Raw genomic sequence first — 18,423 nt, 5'->3', positions numbered from 1 at the left:
TTATTTTTTTAGCACATGACACAGTACCTGTCATAAGTAAGCTGTTGTTTGAAGTTGTTCTGTGGAATGCTCTTTTTGTATCCAGCTCCATCGCATAAACGGTATAATGAATGATTTTCCCATTGGGGTTTGCTGGAGGATCCCAGTACAGCAAAACAGAGGAGGAACTAATATTCTTATAAGATATACTTTGCACTGAGCTTGGAACTTAAATGAAAACAAACAAACAAAAAAATGTAACAGTAAGCAAAAGAAATAATTTTTAACAAATTAAAATTTCCTAAAAGAACTTAGAGAAGTTAACTTAGCTCTGAGCTGCATTTTACCTTGCTCACGTGTCCTGACTGTGAGAACAGATGGTGGCCCTTCTCCAATAGCAGTGAAAGCAGACACACTGATTGTGTAGTCTGTGAAAGGTACAAGGCCCTTTATAACGTATGACAGTTCTTCACCCAAAATGTCAGTAGCATACTGATCACCTGGGATTAAATGGAGAGAAATAGTCACTGATTTGTCAACTCTTAATTTTGCTATTGTGTTCAAAACTCCAACACTGTGATCTACAACAATTTTACTGCAAAAAGAATGACTTTCCATGGCAATCACAAAAATACAAAGAAAATGTTACACAGTATCTCATTTCCAAGGAGTTACTGTCATTAAGTCAACCCTCAAGCACATAATCCTCTCTGCTTTTCAGAGGTCTTCTATGAAGTATGAAACTCAGACAGTAGGAAGAAGGTTATACAGCTTGGCCTACGTAAAAGAATGCATGATAACAAACTAAAACCAAACTAGAACTGACTGCTATCTCAAAATAAAAATAAAATTTAAAACAGAGAGGAATCTTGGAATTAGGAAAAAGCAGACTTGTAGACAGCCTGTTTTTCCCTGTGATTAGAGAAGCCTAGCTCCTAGGTTGCTGAGGTTTATGATTGTTTGCTTGTTTTTATGTTTTGTGTTTTTTTTTTTTTTTGTTTCCCTTCCCTCCCAACTGTGTAATGGCTATACTTGAAATGGCTCCCATCACATAGTGCTTCACACTGGTATTTTCATCAGAAGAGTTGGATCAGAATGTAGCATCATGTATGTGCCCACAAAGAGTTGCTGGTGCACCAGAGAGCACATCTCTGCATGAGTCCAAAGTCAGTAGCAGCCCAAGTGTGCTAGCCAAAATGCTCTGTTACAAAGGAGTTACTATGACACTGCAATGTGAAAAAGATTTGGGTACTTAACATATCTAAGTATCAGGCCCAAAGATTAGCATCTAAATATCAGCAAGCACTGTTGCAAACTTGGCTGTCAACAACATTACTGTAACAACTACTGTAATACTTGTGATCTATATTACAACAGACGATCTTTGAAATTATTTTTTCATCAATATAGACATTTTAGCATCTCACTAACTAGAGATGAACAAGGAAGTAAAAAGAAAAGTCACTTTTAAAGCACTGTATGTTTTCTCTGCATGACAGAGAAGACCCCCATAGGATTACTATAGTAAAGATCCACTGAATTTTAGAGAATGTAAGGAATTAAATTCTGGTCTTAAACACTGGTATAGACAGAGGAATCCAGTGACTTCAATAGCTCTTTTAAAAATCTGACTTTCAGTCTACTGCTTAAAATCTCATTGTAAAAAATCAGAGTGGTATTTTAAGTCCTCACCTGTCAGCTACGGGCTGCCTAATGATTTGTAAATATTCATACTTAGCAAAGAAACACTGTTCCATTGATAATACAGAACAAGTGTACACACTAATGACATCACCATGTCATGGGGTCATCTCCACCTGTTTGTAACCCATATAGCAAAGTTGTAACTTTTTGACCTATTTACCTTCACTGACATTTGAAAACCTATTAGTCAAAAGGCTTAGAGAAATCAAGGTCTCTGAAGGGCTTGGAGATATGTTAATCCCTGACAATCACACCTGCTTTGGCAACTGTAATAACTGATTGTCTATGCAGCTTGGCTGATGGCTTTCTGGTGCTCCTTTCACTAGGAAGAAGGTCAGCTGGGTGACAAGGGGCTAGTTCCTGCCTGTGTGGCATTCCCATTTGCTTCAGGAGGTTATTTGGTAGTAAAAAAATCCAACTCCAGCAAATGACCCATTCATAATTTGCCTGAACCATGCGCTCAAGATTGTATTTGGGACAGTGATGGTGGTCCTCAGGAGCAAAGGAACAGGTAGAAAAAAAATATCTTAAAATATCTTACCCAAAGTAGAATGTAATTCTGAAGCTCCATTTATGGCAGGCAAATGATCATCAGAAACACTTGTAAATATCACTGGGGAAGCTGTCTGAATACTAGAAAACACTTCACCTGAACCTTCATATAATTCATTGGCTGTTTCTATTGAATTCCAGGTGGGAGTAGGTTCCATGTTTTCATTTATCATGTATGGTTCCAAAGAATCAATCAAATACTAAAAATCAGAAAAATAAAGCCACGATCTTTATCATTATTATCTTCTTTATTGCAATTTATATAGACACCATATAAACTGTGCACTGCTAACATTACAATGATATTCATGTGATATATAATTAAATGCAAAACAGTATTTTTCACAAGAAAGCTCAGCTGCTCATAGCCTACAGCTTGTTCATTTTAAAAATTAACAAACAGCACACGTATTTTTTAATATATTTTTTAAATTTCTTAAAATGTGGATTTTAAGTTTTCAAATGTAATGTCATTATCCTCATAGCTATATTGAAAAAACATATTTGAGCTTCGGAGGCTCCTTTTGCACTAAGCATTTTCCAGCAGAGTAGAAGGTGCTGACAAGAAGAAGGCTTCAGATGCCCCCACTAGGCCCTGAGGAAGAACAACAGGTTGATCAGATGAGAGGGAAAAAAGATATCTGTATGACCTCTGAGTAAGGAATAGATGAAAGTGGGAGAAAAACAGACACTAATGAATTAAGATGAGTTTTAAAAAAAGGGAATAAGTATGTGGAAAAGAAGAATGAAAGGGAGGCAAGTGATGTAAAGATCAGTAGGACAGCAGGGGCAGGCAAAAGAGAAATTTGGAAAGGGATGCAAGTAGACTTAAGGGGAGAAATTACTACTGTGAACTTTTCTGCATAAGAAAAGCTGAAAAGAGAAAGAACTCAGGTGGAATATGGAGACAAAGAAGCTGTTTTGTATCAGTAGTCTTTTTTATTTGTACCAGCTAAATAGACAGTGAGATTGAGTACCTACCCTCAACAAGTCCGCAGATGACACCAAGATGAATGGTGCATTTGACACCATAGAAGAAAGGGATACCATCAAGAGGGACCTGGACAGGCTTGAATAGTGTGCCCAGGTGAACCTAATGAGGTTTAATAAGGCCAAGTACAAGTACAGACTGAGAGAAGTGCTCATTGAAAGGAGCTGTGTTGAGAAGAACTTGGTGGTCTTGGTGGATGCAAAGCTGGACATGAGCCAGCGTTGTGCATTTGCAATCTGGAAGGCCAACTGGGCTGTATCAATAGAGGGATGACCAGCAGAGAGAGGGGGGTGATTGTCTCCCTCTATTCTGCACTTGTGAGGCCCCATCTGAAGTATTATGCCCAGGCCTCCAGCACAAGGAAGATGTAGAGATGTCAGAGAAGGTGCAGAGGCAAAGAAGATAATCAAAGGGCTGGAGCACCTCTCTTATAAAGGAAGTTTGAGAGAGATGGGCTTGTTTAGCTTGGAGAAGAGAAGGCTCCATGGAGACCTCACTGTGGCCTTCCTTGTAGAGAGCTTATAAGCAGGAAGGAGACTGTTTATATGGTCTAATAGCCCTAGTCTATAGTCTAATAGCCCTAGGACAAGGGAGAATGGCTTTTAACTAAAAGAGGAGAAATTCTGATTAGATGTTAGAAAGAAATTCTTTGCTCAGAGGGTGGTGAGGCACTGGAAGAGTTTGTCCAGAGAAGCTGTGGCTGCTCCATTCCTGGAGGTGTTGAAAGCAAGGCTGGATGGGGCCCTGGGCAGCCTGATCAGCAAGGAGTTGGAACAGGTGATCCATTCCTTCCAATTTAAGTCATTCTGTGATATTTCTTTATTATTATTATTTTAACTAGGTTAGATTAACCACAGCCAAATATCTCACCTAAGTACCAGCAGGCAAAAGACATATATGCCTCATTTTCACCAACCTCTTAGAGTAAAATGGTACTCACATGGAAATAACTTCTGTCTCTGAGGCTTTAAACAATGTTTGTTATGATTTGTTTTGTTCTCTAATTACAAAACTAAATTCAGTGAGCTTTAGAAAGCACCAGTGATTCCAAATTAAGAATTCACAAATTAGGAAATCCCAGCATTAGAGTATGTCTGTGCAGACAATTTTCCATCTTTTCTGCATGTACTATGATATAATCTTTATTTATAGGGTTACATAATTTTGCTTTTCAAGGATCTTAGTCTGGTTTAATGAAGGAATCCTTATCCTCATCTTTTTCCTCTGCCCCTTTGTAAACATTTAGCTCCTGGGGTCTATTAATGCATTACATGAAACTTGAAAGAAAACTCCTTCACTAAACTCTGTATCAAAAACAAACATTCTGTGTCAGATCCAAAGAAAGGGCAGTTTATAAAAGAGGAATTAGGAAAAGTTTTGCCAGCTATGCTTAACATTAAGATTTAAAGAAAAGCCTTAACTCACAAAGAAAAGCCTTAACTCACAAAAAAAAGCCTTAACTCACAAAGAAAAGCCTTGCTAAGCATCTACAGTTCTGTGCAGCATGCTCAAAATGACCCATGTCAAAGTATTTGTATGTTATGTGCAGATGTCCTTACATCCATAGCATGGAGTTTAGCATATAGCGTCAGACACTTAAATTCAAGGATGTAGATGGGGGGTGGAAGACAAGGAGTGCCTGCCTTGGAAGCAAAGCACTTGAACAGCTCTAGGAGACTTATGCTGAATTAACTTCTGTATGGGATTCTCATCAGATCTGGAAGTTTTCCTGAGTGGCTATTTACTGATCTAGGCAATCTATACTCTTCTGTTAGCTATGCTGAGAACTGTTAGTCTGAAGAGAACTAAAAAGTGAAGATAATATTGTTGGTTGGCTATGGAGTCTCACCTTCAGTAGCTACAAAATTCAGGATCTGGATTTCTCCAGAATTATTTATGATTTTCATGTAGTACAGATAGAAGCTTGGGAATCTCTTTCAAACACAGACAGAGAAAGAGGGTGGCATGGGGAAGCTGGCATTTAAAAACATTAACAACTCATCTGAGGCAGTTAATTTCACATACTGTACCTAATGAACAAGGCAGAGAACCAGATTTAATCTAGCAAAGAAATCTCTATCAAAAAAAAAGAAAAGCTAAGTACCTTATTTTTTCCAGTGAGAATAATGTTTTCCAGTGTAACTTCTTCTTCTTGCACGTGCACTTTAACTCTGTACTGGGTAATGATTCCATTTGGTTGTTGTGGCTTTCTCCAAACAATTTTTATATATGTAGCTTCCACTTCCACTACATGTAAATCAGATACAGCACCTGGGACTAAATTTTCAAGAAGAAAATAGATTCAATCACAAATATCCAATTATTACAAGTTTTTTTTTTTTCAACACTAAGCAAAGTACAATAGGCATTTAAGAAAATTTCATGTTCTTATACACTGAGTTGCACCTACACAAAAAGAAAGTTACTTTGTTTCAAAACAAGTCACATTTTTAAAAATAATCACTCTGTTGTTCTTTTTCCCTCATATATGACATACACATTACTATGGTCAAATTATGTAAATTAGGATAGTTCTACATAAGCCAATGCACTGCAAGTAGGCCTTATTTCTAAGTATAGACTCTCAAGTACATTGATAATAAAAACTTAATTCTCTATTCATCAGTGTCATACAAGTATGAAATAAAAAGCTGAGAGAAAACACCCTGAATGTGATATATCTTGTTGATTTCAGTTTTACAGTGAATTTCAATTCAAATTCTCCTTTAACTATGCACTAATAATGATATTGCACTGTACGTAGGACTGTCAGAGATCAGAAGAGTTTATTTTCAAAAATATTATGTTCAGATTTGGGATGAAAAATCTTTTCTTACAAATATACTGCAGAAAAAGACAGCCTTGAAATTCCTTGCATAATGAAAGTTGGCCCATATGATGTTAAAATTAGACATTCTATGTCATTTAAAACGAAATCAAAAAGGATTTGGTTTCTTACTGAGTTTAGACGGAAGATAAAAATGGCTCTGTTGAGGTGGGTCATCTCAAGAAATTGCCTCTAAGAGCTGACAAAATCAGACAGTGTCGGAACTAATAGGAATTAAAGGACAATTCTCAATCGCTGGTTTCAGCAAAGCTTGCTATTAAGGTGTAAGAGCAGGAGGAGCACCTTAACAGCAAGCTTTGCCAAAACCTGTGATTGAGACTTTTTCTAAATTTGTGCTGTGTAACACACAAATAATAAAAAATAACAATGTTGAAACTGCCAATCTATGACATAATAATTCCCATTTTTTTCTGGTTGAACTCTTCGCTGCAGACCAACAATCCTGTGCAATCTCACATATAAAAATAACACTGTGTTTCTACTGAGCAAAGGACTGGACCCTGAGGAGTAAACTATTTGTAGCCCAAACTCTCAAATCGTAGCATAGGGGAGACTCTGAAGCAGAACTAATTTGCTCCAGGACAAAATCTCAGTGTTTCCCTCCTTCTTGTAAAGGTGGCTCTCTTAGAGGCTGCTGAGAGACCCTGGATTGGCAGGAAACCAGTCCAATGAGATTTCAGGGTTGAACAAAGAGCTCCTGCAATGTTATTTCCCTACCACTTGCTGCCATCTAACGACTATAAGGGTGACCTGCAACTTAATTTCCATACCTAAAAGACTACTTTTGCTCAGGCAGAAGCTATTTTCTTTCACAGCCTCTAAAAAGACTTCTATTAGCAAATAAATTTTGTGACCGTGTATGAACTCCAAAATAAAGTTGGAAAAATAAATCAACACAATAGATTTTCAGCTCATTTCTCTCATTAGTTTATTAGATATCTCTTTCAACACCTCCATTCCTTCTGTTGCAAGGAAACTAATTGTCTTTGAAGGAAAAAGTGATACCAGTTATATGTACAGCCTATTTACTTTATTTCTTTATGCTTACTTACCATCTGCAGGAGTGAAAACTGTAAGGTTTGTCTTTGGTCCCACACCAGCACTTGTCTCTGCACCGACATACACATCATACATTGTAAATGGCACAAGGTTATGAAATACGAACTTATGATCTTTTGTGCTGTTATCCAGAATATGTCCTGGAATGAAAATGAAGAGACTGTAGCTCAGATAAAACAGTTCATCATTTGCTTATACTGAACAGAGCTATTTTTATGGAAGATTAAATGCCAAATTGTTTCTGAGAAGGATAATCTGGAATTTCCTCACTGGTAATAATACTAAACACCTTTAAAAATAATAACAACAACAACAAAACAAAGAAACCTAAAATGCATTTCAAGGATGTATGGCTCGTAAGAGAAGGAGATTATTTATCTACTTCTTTAATTATTGCTGCTGTCTATAAACTAATTTCTCTTGCTTATCCTATATAGTCCTATAAAAACATTTAGTAGACAGCTTGTTTACTTCTTTAGCAGTACGTAGTTATATAACCATATAACCTTTTTAACCACACCTGAGTTAAAGAACAAATACAAAAATTCCAAAAGAGACTCACACTACACAGAGATTAAAATCTTCCAGAAATATTTAACAGAAAAAGAGTAAACGTAAGATACAGAAGGATTTGAATATATGCACCTTCAAATTTAGCTGTGAGCTTAGCTTCCCATTTTTCAGAAAGAGTGAGGGGAGCTGGTTTCCTCTACCCTTAAGATTACCTAACATGAATTTCATTGTGTATCAATCCTTATAATGGGCAGGTTCAAAAGTTATCTAAGAAGTGCTAATCATTCTAATACTGAAAATGATACATTAGCAGTGCTTCCAAATTTTCTTTCTCCACTAGTATTGACACTAAGAAGGTAAGTGTAAGGACATATAAACAATAAATAAATAAACAAACAATCCATTTAGACCTACCAGATGGCCCGTACAGCTCAACTCTGTAACTAAATTTTCCCGTTACTATGGTTGGTGGGTCCCACATCACTGAGAAAGACTTTGCTGTAATGTTGATCTTGGCAAAATTTTGTGGTGGATCTTCTGGAACTTAATTTCAGAAACAGTCTTTGAATATAAATAATTTATATCCAGTATTCCCAAGAATCACATAGCAGAAAATTCATTTTAAGTATAAACATTAAATGCACTGAAGAAAACTTACATTAAAAGCACAGCTCATTAAAATGTCTTAATTTTATTCTGTTCTTTTTGAAATACGATTCTTGCATAAGGTATCAAAAGAACTGGCAGTATACAGTCAATCCTTAAAACATAAATGTGTCAGGGATTTTATCAAGTTTAATATAGACTTATTACATACAGATTACATACAGAAGATGCTCAAATACTACTGTGATGCTCAGCAATGTAGAGCTCACAGGGAGTATGGTTTTCTTTCTCAAGCAGGTATTTTTGTACAGATTACCTCATGTAGCTGATTTCTGAGAGCACTGGTGATAATATATTTTATTCAAAAACCTTCAAAAACAGATACAATTAAGACTGCTTAAATATTGCACCTTATATTTTCATGGAACTATTCATGTGAATTAAGGCAACCACAGAACCTGATCCCTTTTCTGAAGCATTTGAATGGTGCTATAACCATCTGATGAATGAAAGAGCAGCTCAGCAACATCAAACCATCTCAGACAAAAAAAGATTGTTGTTCTAGAAAACAAAAAGCCAGAATAATATTCCTCTGGGAACAACAGTTATCTAGTATGGCTGTATTAACAGTATTGCCCATTATTGCAGTAACTTCTGCTGTTGGATAAGCTTCAATTTCAATTCTAACTTCTTAGAGTACGTCGAGTAACCCAAAAACCAATTTTTCCATCGCTTAGAGATTTCTTCAGCATTGACCAAAATTCTGCAATAGCTCAAAATTGTGGAACCATAAGAAAGGAGTTTCCTTCATACTGCTTTACCCCCACCCTTCACTCCCCCAAATGCAAAGAAGCTTTAAGCTTATTGCTATGTATACAACATACAAGCTTTTTAAATTCTATGACTGACACCCTTTCCCTTCTAGTTTATTTTTAATTTTCATTCCATTGCACTATTAATTGAAGTTCTTGAATTATCCTTCATTTTTCACAGAAACAAGAAAAGAATCATCTGTTCTGAGCATACTTTGATTCCTTTGACTTTTCACTATAAGCGAATCTCTACCTTTCTTCATTTTTCTATAAATTTGAGAACTTTATTCACTTTAGAAAATAAGATATACCTGATTCTGGTGTTCGGACAATTGTGCTGTCAATGTAACCTGCTTCAGTGTTAACTGCAGAGACTTCAAAAAGATAGGTGGTATATGCCCTCAGGTTAGTTATAATGAAACTAATGGGTTCATTCCAAACAGAGCTCATTTGACTAGGTGCTTCTGTACTTGCTGTAACTGTAGTACTTGAAGGAATTGTGGATTTGCCAAAAGTAGTTGCAGGAGTGGTAGTACTCCACAGAAATGATTCACTGTTATCCTAGTAAGACAAATATGAAACAAACAGAAAGCATACCAAGTAACTGTTAGGTATATAGAGATCAAAGAAAGGCAGATACCCCTTGAAACAAAATTGCCTTAATCTGGTTCTATTTTTAGTTTTCAAACTTCAATATGAAATCAGTTCATCATTTTATTAGTTGAAGTGCCAGCACATCTTGTTAGTGACAGCAGTACGTTTGCCCTTATTCAAAAAGATTTCAAACATAATCAAACAGAAGGAGCTTTTCAGTCCCATTCTCTGTCTTCATTTAGCTATTCCCAGTCTTAGCATTCAAACTGCCTCCCTACCTAAAAATAAATTATCTCTAAGGAGGACTTTCAACAAATGTATATTGTATGTCTACATGTATGTATACGTACATATACATGGAAAGAGACGTGTATATATATTTTCTGATCCATACCATCAGGAGACAACTCTGAAAAAATGCTGGGCTTTACAAACATTGATGCCTTGTGATTCAGTAGGTGGCATACTCTCTTCTCAGTGCTAAATTAAATCAGCCTGACGTTGACAGCCCTCAAAAATGCTTATCATGAATATAAAATCTGAAACCAATTTCCTGATAATTTTTTATCATTTAAAACTGCATTTGTCAATGAATTACTAAGACTGGCATCCTGAAAAAAAAAAACAACAAAACAAAACAAAACAAAAAACATTTAGGCAACTTGACATCCTAATAGTTGTAACACATGGCTCACAATAAAGGAAAACAAAAGTTGAAAAGGACAGTATTCTTCAAGAAATTCTGCAAGTTACACACCAGCTTCAAGTTGAAAACAGAGGGTTAGTAAAAACTCTTAAATCAAATATTCACTGAAAGTTTCTGAGCAACTCTCTGCAAAGGATTTTTGAATATCACTCTGCTTTTTCTTTTTATGTTGCTTTGAAAAGTATTAAACTGATCTTGAAGTGTGATATGCAGAATAGAACTGAAAATATACAAAGCTTTGCAAAACTTTATATATAAATGAAAGATTAACAATATTATGTCTCTACAGTGACAGAAACAACACATTATTTTCAAAGTGAATGCTGTAAAAATTAAAAAATGAAACTGAAACTTCAAATGTATTTATTCCACCCTTTTCTGTTAAAAATATATCAGTTAATTGACACTTTCTTGACATTGTTGCTGGATTAAACTGAGCTCTTCAAGGTGAAATTCTCTGTTTAATCTCCTTTGGACACAAAGTCTTTTCTTCACACATTATATCCTTCCTCAGGCCTAACTTTGTAAAGTACTGGGGATTGTTCTGAAAAGCAAGCTTCCAAATGGTCTCAAAATTCAGATTTTATTATATTCTGTAGCTTCAGTCTATTTCTAATTTAAAAGGTTTATAGCACTTACATTACATTCTGGTAACCTCCCAGACAGAAGGTCCTCTACTTTGACCAAGACATCTTTCACTACAATTCCACTTCTTGCATGTTTCACGCTAATCTTGAAACTAGTTATCTTTCCATTTGGTTGTCGAGGGAGAAACCAGATCAGATTTACAGCTGAATAATTTAAGGCTTCAACTGTGAGATTCACTACTTTACCTGGAGCTTGAAAACAAAACAAACAAAATCAGTGAGACATACTTTTCTTCTCATTAAATACGTATTTCAGAATCAAATCTACCGTGATCTAAAATGATTTTCATTATCATTTAGTACTACAGTACCTGAAGAGCCTGTCACATTTCAGATATTTCTACTGTACTGTATTCAGTGATCTTACATGGAAAATAACCATTTTAGTTATACCAGCTCAAAAAAACCCTTAGTATGCTGAAAACCAGACTGTCTACTCAGCTATCCACTCTTGTTAACTTTTTCTAGATAACTTTACTACTTTAAACTGAATCTCATTTTGATCAAGTTGTTGACATCTCTTTAACCATCACAGCAATAGCTTAAGAGAAGAATAGTATGAGAGTGACATACAACTCTCACCTCAATTTCAAAAGGTCTTCCAATTACATTAATAGTAAGGGTTTTACCTTTAATAGAATGTGAACATAAAGTATCAAAAAGCAAAACGCTGAAGTTCTTGCATGGAAAAATGCTAGTATTGTCCCCTGCCAACTACAAGTAAAGAGAGTCTGCTGAAGTCTGGTTTTCTGTGAGCAATTTGTTACAAAAATAGTGAAGAACAATGATTTGCATAGCTCCTCCAAGTTATCTACACCTTCTCATATCTGGTTTTATAATTCATCGTTATCTCAGAAATGTCATGCAGAATGTCTTCCTGCCTTTAACTATCATTATATTTGACATTACAGTTTGTCCTGCTATGGATAGCAGCCTAGAGTCCCAAACACAAAGGGACAATCACCACAAAAGCAACACAATTTCTGTATTTCAATTAGACTTGTACACCTCAGTAGAACCAGCCTGGTACCAGCACTACAGGCAAGGTTCAGCTGTTCCTGAAGTGTTTGGAAAAGCAAGACTAAAAACAGTAAATTTGTAAAAATTATAAAAAATTAGCATAAAAATGCACTTTAAAAATATTTTGAATTCATCAAGTCATATTTTCGTATCAGTTGTGCCTTTTTTCACCATTTTTTCTTTAGAAATGGAATATAAAAACTTAGAATAAAACTTTAGAATAAAAACATATTCTGCGCTGGGCTTTTTAAAGAAGGTATTTTGACTTAGGCACTGAACAAATACAGCCTGATACAAGAACTGATCCTAGTACGCCCAATCTCCTAGTACTGCTGCATGCATTAGCTGATGGGTGTAATTCATAAACAGTTCTGCTCTCCTCTGACACTACTTTCTTGAAGCAGCCTACCTAGAAACTTGTATAGAAAAACACCAAGAGAAACAGCATTTTCATATGAGAACCTCCAAATGTGCACACCCTACATCCTGTTACTAGCAAACAGGACAAAGGGCACCATTTTCCATTCAGTGAGAAAATACAGAAAGAATCAGGATTTCCTTCTAAATGTATCATAATTTGCACAAATATGAAGCATCTGAGATAATGTATTTGAGCAAATTAGAGCAGCTCTAATAAGCAGGTTCATTAAAATTACCACTTTCTGCAGTCTGGAAAAGAAAAGGAGTACTAAATACTCCTACACCAGCACTGTTCTCAGCAGCAACCTAAAGAAAAAAAAAAAAGAAGTCAAATTAGAGAACCTGCAGGGTGTACAGGAACTATGAATATCTTAAGGAGAAGGAGAGTTTCACCTACCAGCTTTCAAACCATACAAAAGAACAAAACAGATATGGTAGAAAGAATCCAGAAAACTGAGTGATACATTGAAAGTCTTCCAATTTGAGATTTGCAGTTTGAAGAAAATGTCCAGGGCAATACGACAGAAGTATACAAAATTTTGCATGGTAAAGGTGTCAACTATACACACTGATTGGTTTTGAAGATAAAATAGATGATTGTGAAATGTACCATTAGCTTTTAGAAACTACGTGGTGATCGTGCCACAGGGTGACATTACAGCAAAACATTTGGAAGTGGATTTGTGGATAACAAAAGTTCACGTAGTGTAAGTAATTGTAATTCAAGTTTGGAAGGAGTATAAATATTGTGCTTTGAAGTACTGTGTTGACGCTAATTATTTGATGGTTAGCAAAAATGTTACTTCATTGAATAGTTTTATGAATTTATCAATGAAGAGGTGCCCAAAATTTTGCAAACACACAAACAATCCTCGAACATATAGCAAATAATCACTTTTAACTACTGTTTCTTTACAAATGATTCTTCATCAGATGTAAAGAAACAAAATCAAGCCTGTTAGAAATATATTGGAAGTCCACCTTCAAAGCTTATAAGATGCTATTTTGAACTGTACCATCATGATACATACCGGAAGGAATTTAGAAAGAACAAGCCAGGTAAAAACAATAACAAATTTTCATTCATGAAAAAAAAAGCTTTTAAATGACACAGCAAACTCCCCCCCCCAAAAAAAAACCACTCACTACTCCCCCCCAAAAAAGTCCAAAAAATACCAGCAGAAAAATAAATTACGCAAGACAATTTTTTGTCTTGCGTAATTTATTTTTTTTGGCCACACATTTCCACCTGAGTGGACTGACTCTGTGAGATTGCTGGTGGGTCAGTTAGTGGGGCAGCCTATCAAAGCATCAGATAGAGTAACAATCCTCTGTTTGCTGGCAGACTTTTAGTCACTCATACCAAAAGCCACATGGTTCCTGCTAGCCCAGCGTAGTTGGGTCTAAAGTCACTTTCATGAGTCAAATTCAGCTCTAAGATCAATGGCTAAAAGACCAATAATGAGAAGGAGAGCCTCCCAGATATAAGAGCCAAAGACAAATCACTGCAAAGTGAAACAAGATTTAAACGTCCTACAGCTTTCCCAAGGAAGAGCAAAGAAGAGAATCTGCAAAACCTTCAAAAGTGAATCTCACACAAATAAACTGAACTATCTTAATAACTTTATCTGAGTAGATTAATGAGCTTAGTCTAAATACTATTTTATTTTTTTCTAATAGGAGCTGATTATTTAATTTCTTTTTCAAGAGATGATTGGAGGCAGATCAAAGGCTAAACAATTCTGCTTTTCACCAGCAAGGTCATCACTACAAGATTCACAGCAAGCTATTTCCCTACAGTAGCAAGCTGTAATTAGAATTCTACTTACTTACATGTGCACATCATCATTACAAAGGATTACTGCACAGCTCTATTACTTGACTGACAAATCTAATATTTTGCCATGGTGTGAATTCACATTACATGGAATGAAACAAACTAAACATGTTCTTTCATTATATTCTTAACACTAAAAAGGAGCGCCTATCCAAGGTTCTTGTGAAAGTGGCAAAGAACTTCATGATAAATGTTGCCAAGAGGATCAATAATGCATTTCTGTCCATTTAAAGTTATTTACACTTGAAGACTTTAGAGATGGATCAGGAGTGCCTCATTCAAATTCTGCATATAGAACTCATTAAAATACATGTGCTGATTTTGACAGTAGATACCTCCTGTGAATCTCTAAGGGGGAAGGACATAGAAAGGCACATTTTATTATTTCAGGAAAAGATAACATATAATACATTCAGGCTTGGGGAAACCAGGCTAAGGTGTTTACAGGCCACACACAGACACAAGGGAAAATATAAAGATGATTAAATAAAAAGGAACTTTTTCATCAAGTGTGTAGCTGTGTGTGCATCTGTATGCTTGTGTCCAGTCAGCAAAGTTGCTGGCATTCCCCATCACAAGTACATAGCTGGGGTGAGAATGAGTTATATGTGTGTGTGTTTGCAGTATGGGAAGAAGCCCACTTTTCATTTCAGCACTAGGAAAACACTTCTTGATCAGAAAGTGAGCAAGATGTTAGATGTTAACAAACAGATGATACTTCAGTCCAGAAAATTCCTTCTTTAACTAATTAAATTTAAAATCAAATGAAGGATTACACATGTACATGCTTTTACGGACTTGGATGAGGTGATTTAGAAATCCATGTATCATATCCAAAATGCACTGGTGATCTGAAAGACTAAATCTCAGTGAAGATGACGTGTTTAGGTATTTTTGAAAATTCTAAGCTGGGGTCTGTACTCTCCACCACCCACATATTATATATTTGTAAGACTATTAAGAGAAGAAACTATGTTTTAGAACAGGTGTGGTAAGAAAAATACTTTAAGTATATTCAAAAAACACTGAGGAAAACAATCTACATAGATTTTGTCATGCAGCACAAGTTATTAACAATGTGCATCAGAAATCAGTGCACTTAACATAGCTTCATACAACATACAGCAAGGGAGAGATCAAACTGAAAGGGATTCATAAAGCTCCTACCTTAATTTCATAAGTTGTTCCAGGGTTAAGATTGGTAAGAAGAACCTCCAGACTATCTGGTTTTGATGTGACCTGTGTATAAACTGTTTGCATCCACGGGCAGACCTCTTTATATTTAACAATGTAGGACAGAATTCTTCCATTTGGATGCTGTGGTGCATTCCATGACAGCAAAATTCCAGCGGAGCCAACTCTTTCTCCTGCAAGTAATGCAGGAGGCCCAGGATCTGAAAATAAATATATAAATAATATGTCAAAAATGGTCTTTAGTTAAGTTTCCAGATGATGGAGACACCCTCACAGTTACTCTGAAGAAAATAAATCATCTGCCAGCAAAAATAAGAAAAACTACTTGAAGATCAATCTACTGTTTAATAAGATTTGTTTGTTTGTTTGCTTGTTTTCCATTCAGTTGTTTGTTTGTTTCTGGCTACAATACTGTTACCAAATAAAAAAAGATTAAATGGAATTTGGCACTTCAGGAACATTCTTTTTTACGAATGCAAAATACGTAATGCTCAATGTCATTGCAAACAAAACAGCATAATGCCAACTTCATATTTCAGATAGTCTAGCATGCTTAATTTCCTTTCGTTAAATAAAACAATTTACACTCATAAAGTACGTCAGATACAGCTACATTTTTCTGTAACATCTCAGAAGTCTCCTGTTAAATGCATGGATATTATAAAATTTCAGAAGTTTCTCAGTTGCTCTCCTTCGTGTCTTTCGGTTGTTTGTTGTTTTTTTTGTTTTTGTTTTTGTTTTTGTTTTTTGTTGCTTCCTCTCTCTCTCTCTTTAATTTTAAATAGCCAAACTAATGGATGAATACAACCACTACTCCCAACAAGGGTTCCTTCTGAAATATCTGATAAATTCTCATGCTTTCATAGAACACTTCTGATTCGGTATATTTTTTACACTTAAAAATTCAAATGATTGTTAAAAAATAGTTACAATTTCACCTGTACTAGCATGCATAATAAATAATAATAATAATAATAATAATAATAATCATTGTTTAACAAATAGAAATAAAACACAAACAGTCATTTTTAACTTACTTGTGACATTTGTTGTCACTGTTCTACTGGCAGGTGAACTGTATGTGGAAGAAGAAACTGTAGAAACTGTAACATTGTATGTTGTTCCAGGTGTAGTGTTATAAAAGTCAGCCTAAAATATGACATCGGTTTGTTAGCAAGAATCACGGAAATGAATGCCTCATCCCCCCATAACTCACCAACAACAACAATAGAAGCCCCGACCCAGAAATTTTAAGCACTGTATTACTAAGAATAATTACCAAAAACGCTGGTATCGAGCTTTTAGAAATACAGCAGTGTTTGCAACAGTAAAAAGAGCAGTTCATATTTATTAGCTACAGCACAGCATTTTGTCTTATTTATCTCCATATAATTTGTATAACTTTCAATATTAAAGAACAAATTAACTATTAATTTTATCACAGAATCACCTATCAGTGTATCTATCCAGGTGTTTCTGCAACATCCTCATTATCCAAGTATATATTTAGAATTATAAAATCACCTCTTGAAAGAATAAACACAAAGCTAGTCTTGTAAACTTCCAACTTTCTGATGGTTAAGTAAGTCCATCATTTGAAATAAGCACAATTAAAAACTTTTAAACAGTCATTAATACAAAATACCTGTATCTGTGTAGTTCCAATAAAAAACAAAAGCAAACCAACCAGAACAGCCATTATTTCTGTTAATATTCTTATATTTTCCAGACTGTAGAATCAAAAAGTCCTCCTATTTCTTTTTGATGCCTCGGCAGCGAAATGTTGCCTGCATTAATGATTTAAGCACGGATCTTCCTGGCAAGTACAGAATTAATGAGTCTGTATTACTCAATAGCTCTGCCCTTCCTTTGTTAAACTATTCATGAACCCTTGGATGACCGGCTGTATCCTCATAGCAGACTTGAAAAAAAAAAAAAAAAAAAAGGAAAGAAAGAGATTCGCTAACTGTTTTGCTAACTGTTTTAAGGTCCCAAGCTCTGGATGCTAAAATATACTTTCAATAATTTAATATTAATACTTTTCTGGCCACACCTACATTAAATAGCTAAGGAAGCAACCTTGCATTCCTCATCAGTACGCTGCATAAGGAAAAGCTGGCTGTGCAAGTCCTGTAATAAAAGCACATACTTGATACTCTCTAACTCCAAGATCTAAGATAACAACAGATCCATGGTCAGGAATAAGATCCACACGAAATCTGTCTACATGTCCATATGGTAGTCTCCAATACAGGGAAAAAAAATTCGATGAAACATTGAAGAATTTAAGTCCTTCTGGTTTTGCAGGTTCTAAAAGAGAAACGTGAAATATAAGGTGTTAAACTAAATACATCCCTAACAAACACGTAAGTAGTTACAACTGAATATAAAAGCACCTAGAAAGAGCTTACTCACTACAAGAAGGATAATTGCTAATTAGCCCATATACAGCAGCATTTTACAGTACAACTGCTGCACTACTTCTGAGATATGGTTGACAATCTCTGAACTACGCAGTGCAGATACTGCAGAGATGAGATATACGCAGGTATCTCAGACCACTGTTTGGTTAAGCAAGAATCTTGGCACAGTCTCGGTGTTTCTGCTGTACTCAACCTTCAAGTTAACACTATTGCTGTTTCAACTAATGCTACCACAGGTATTCTGTTCTGTTGCTTGTTACAAAATAGTTCATATCATAGTATCATAGTATCGTGCGAGTTGGAAGGGACCTTAGAGATCATCGAGTCCAACTCCCGGGTTTCGAGACCCCTGTGTAGCAAAGTGGCACTTCTACCCCCTGCACCACAAGGGGGATTCGAACCCAGGCCCTTTGGTGCCGCAAGCAGCACTTTATACCACTGCGCCACCGAGGTTGCATTAGTTAAGTTAATTCTTTTTAAATTTTTTAATTTAGTTAATTTTTAGTTAATCTTTTAGT

The 18,423-nt window shown here is 35.6% G+C and overlaps 1 protein-coding gene across 1 annotated transcript in view; it reads right to left on the bottom strand.

Moving 5' to 3' along the window:
- Positions 1 to 17,181, bottom strand: part of PTPRQ (protein tyrosine phosphatase receptor type Q) — a 93,810-nt gene extending 76,629 nt beyond the window's left edge. Inside the window, exons 1-12 of the mRNA XM_072330381.1 lie at positions 17,128 to 17,181; positions 16,520 to 16,631; positions 15,456 to 15,682; positions 12,688 to 12,757; positions 11,004 to 11,203; positions 9,376 to 9,625; positions 8,061 to 8,189; positions 7,127 to 7,273; positions 5,331 to 5,503; positions 2,225 to 2,435; positions 327 to 479; positions 28 to 207 (exon numbers count right to left, since the gene is read on the bottom strand). Of these exons, the coding sequence (XP_072186482.1) occupies positions 28 to 207; positions 327 to 479; positions 2,225 to 2,435; positions 5,331 to 5,503; positions 7,127 to 7,273; positions 8,061 to 8,189; positions 9,376 to 9,625; positions 11,004 to 11,203; positions 12,688 to 12,757; positions 15,456 to 15,682; positions 16,520 to 16,631; positions 17,128 to 17,181 (1,906 nt within the window). The remainder of the gene's footprint in view (positions 1 to 27; positions 208 to 326; positions 480 to 2,224; positions 2,436 to 5,330; positions 5,504 to 7,126; positions 7,274 to 8,060; positions 8,190 to 9,375; positions 9,626 to 11,003; positions 11,204 to 12,687; positions 12,758 to 15,455; positions 15,683 to 16,519; positions 16,632 to 17,127) is intronic.
- Between the last annotated feature and the right edge of the window lie 1,242 nt (positions 17,182 to 18,423).

The sequence above is a fragment of the Excalfactoria chinensis genome, chromosome 1 (genome assembly GCF_039878825.1).
Source record: "Excalfactoria chinensis isolate bCotChi1 chromosome 1, bCotChi1.hap2, whole genome shotgun sequence".
NCBI classification, from domain to species: Eukaryota; Metazoa; Chordata; class Aves; order Galliformes; family Phasianidae; genus Excalfactoria; species Excalfactoria chinensis.
The sequence above is the reverse complement of the archived record's forward strand: the minus strand, read 5'-3'. Positions and strand labels throughout refer to the sequence as shown.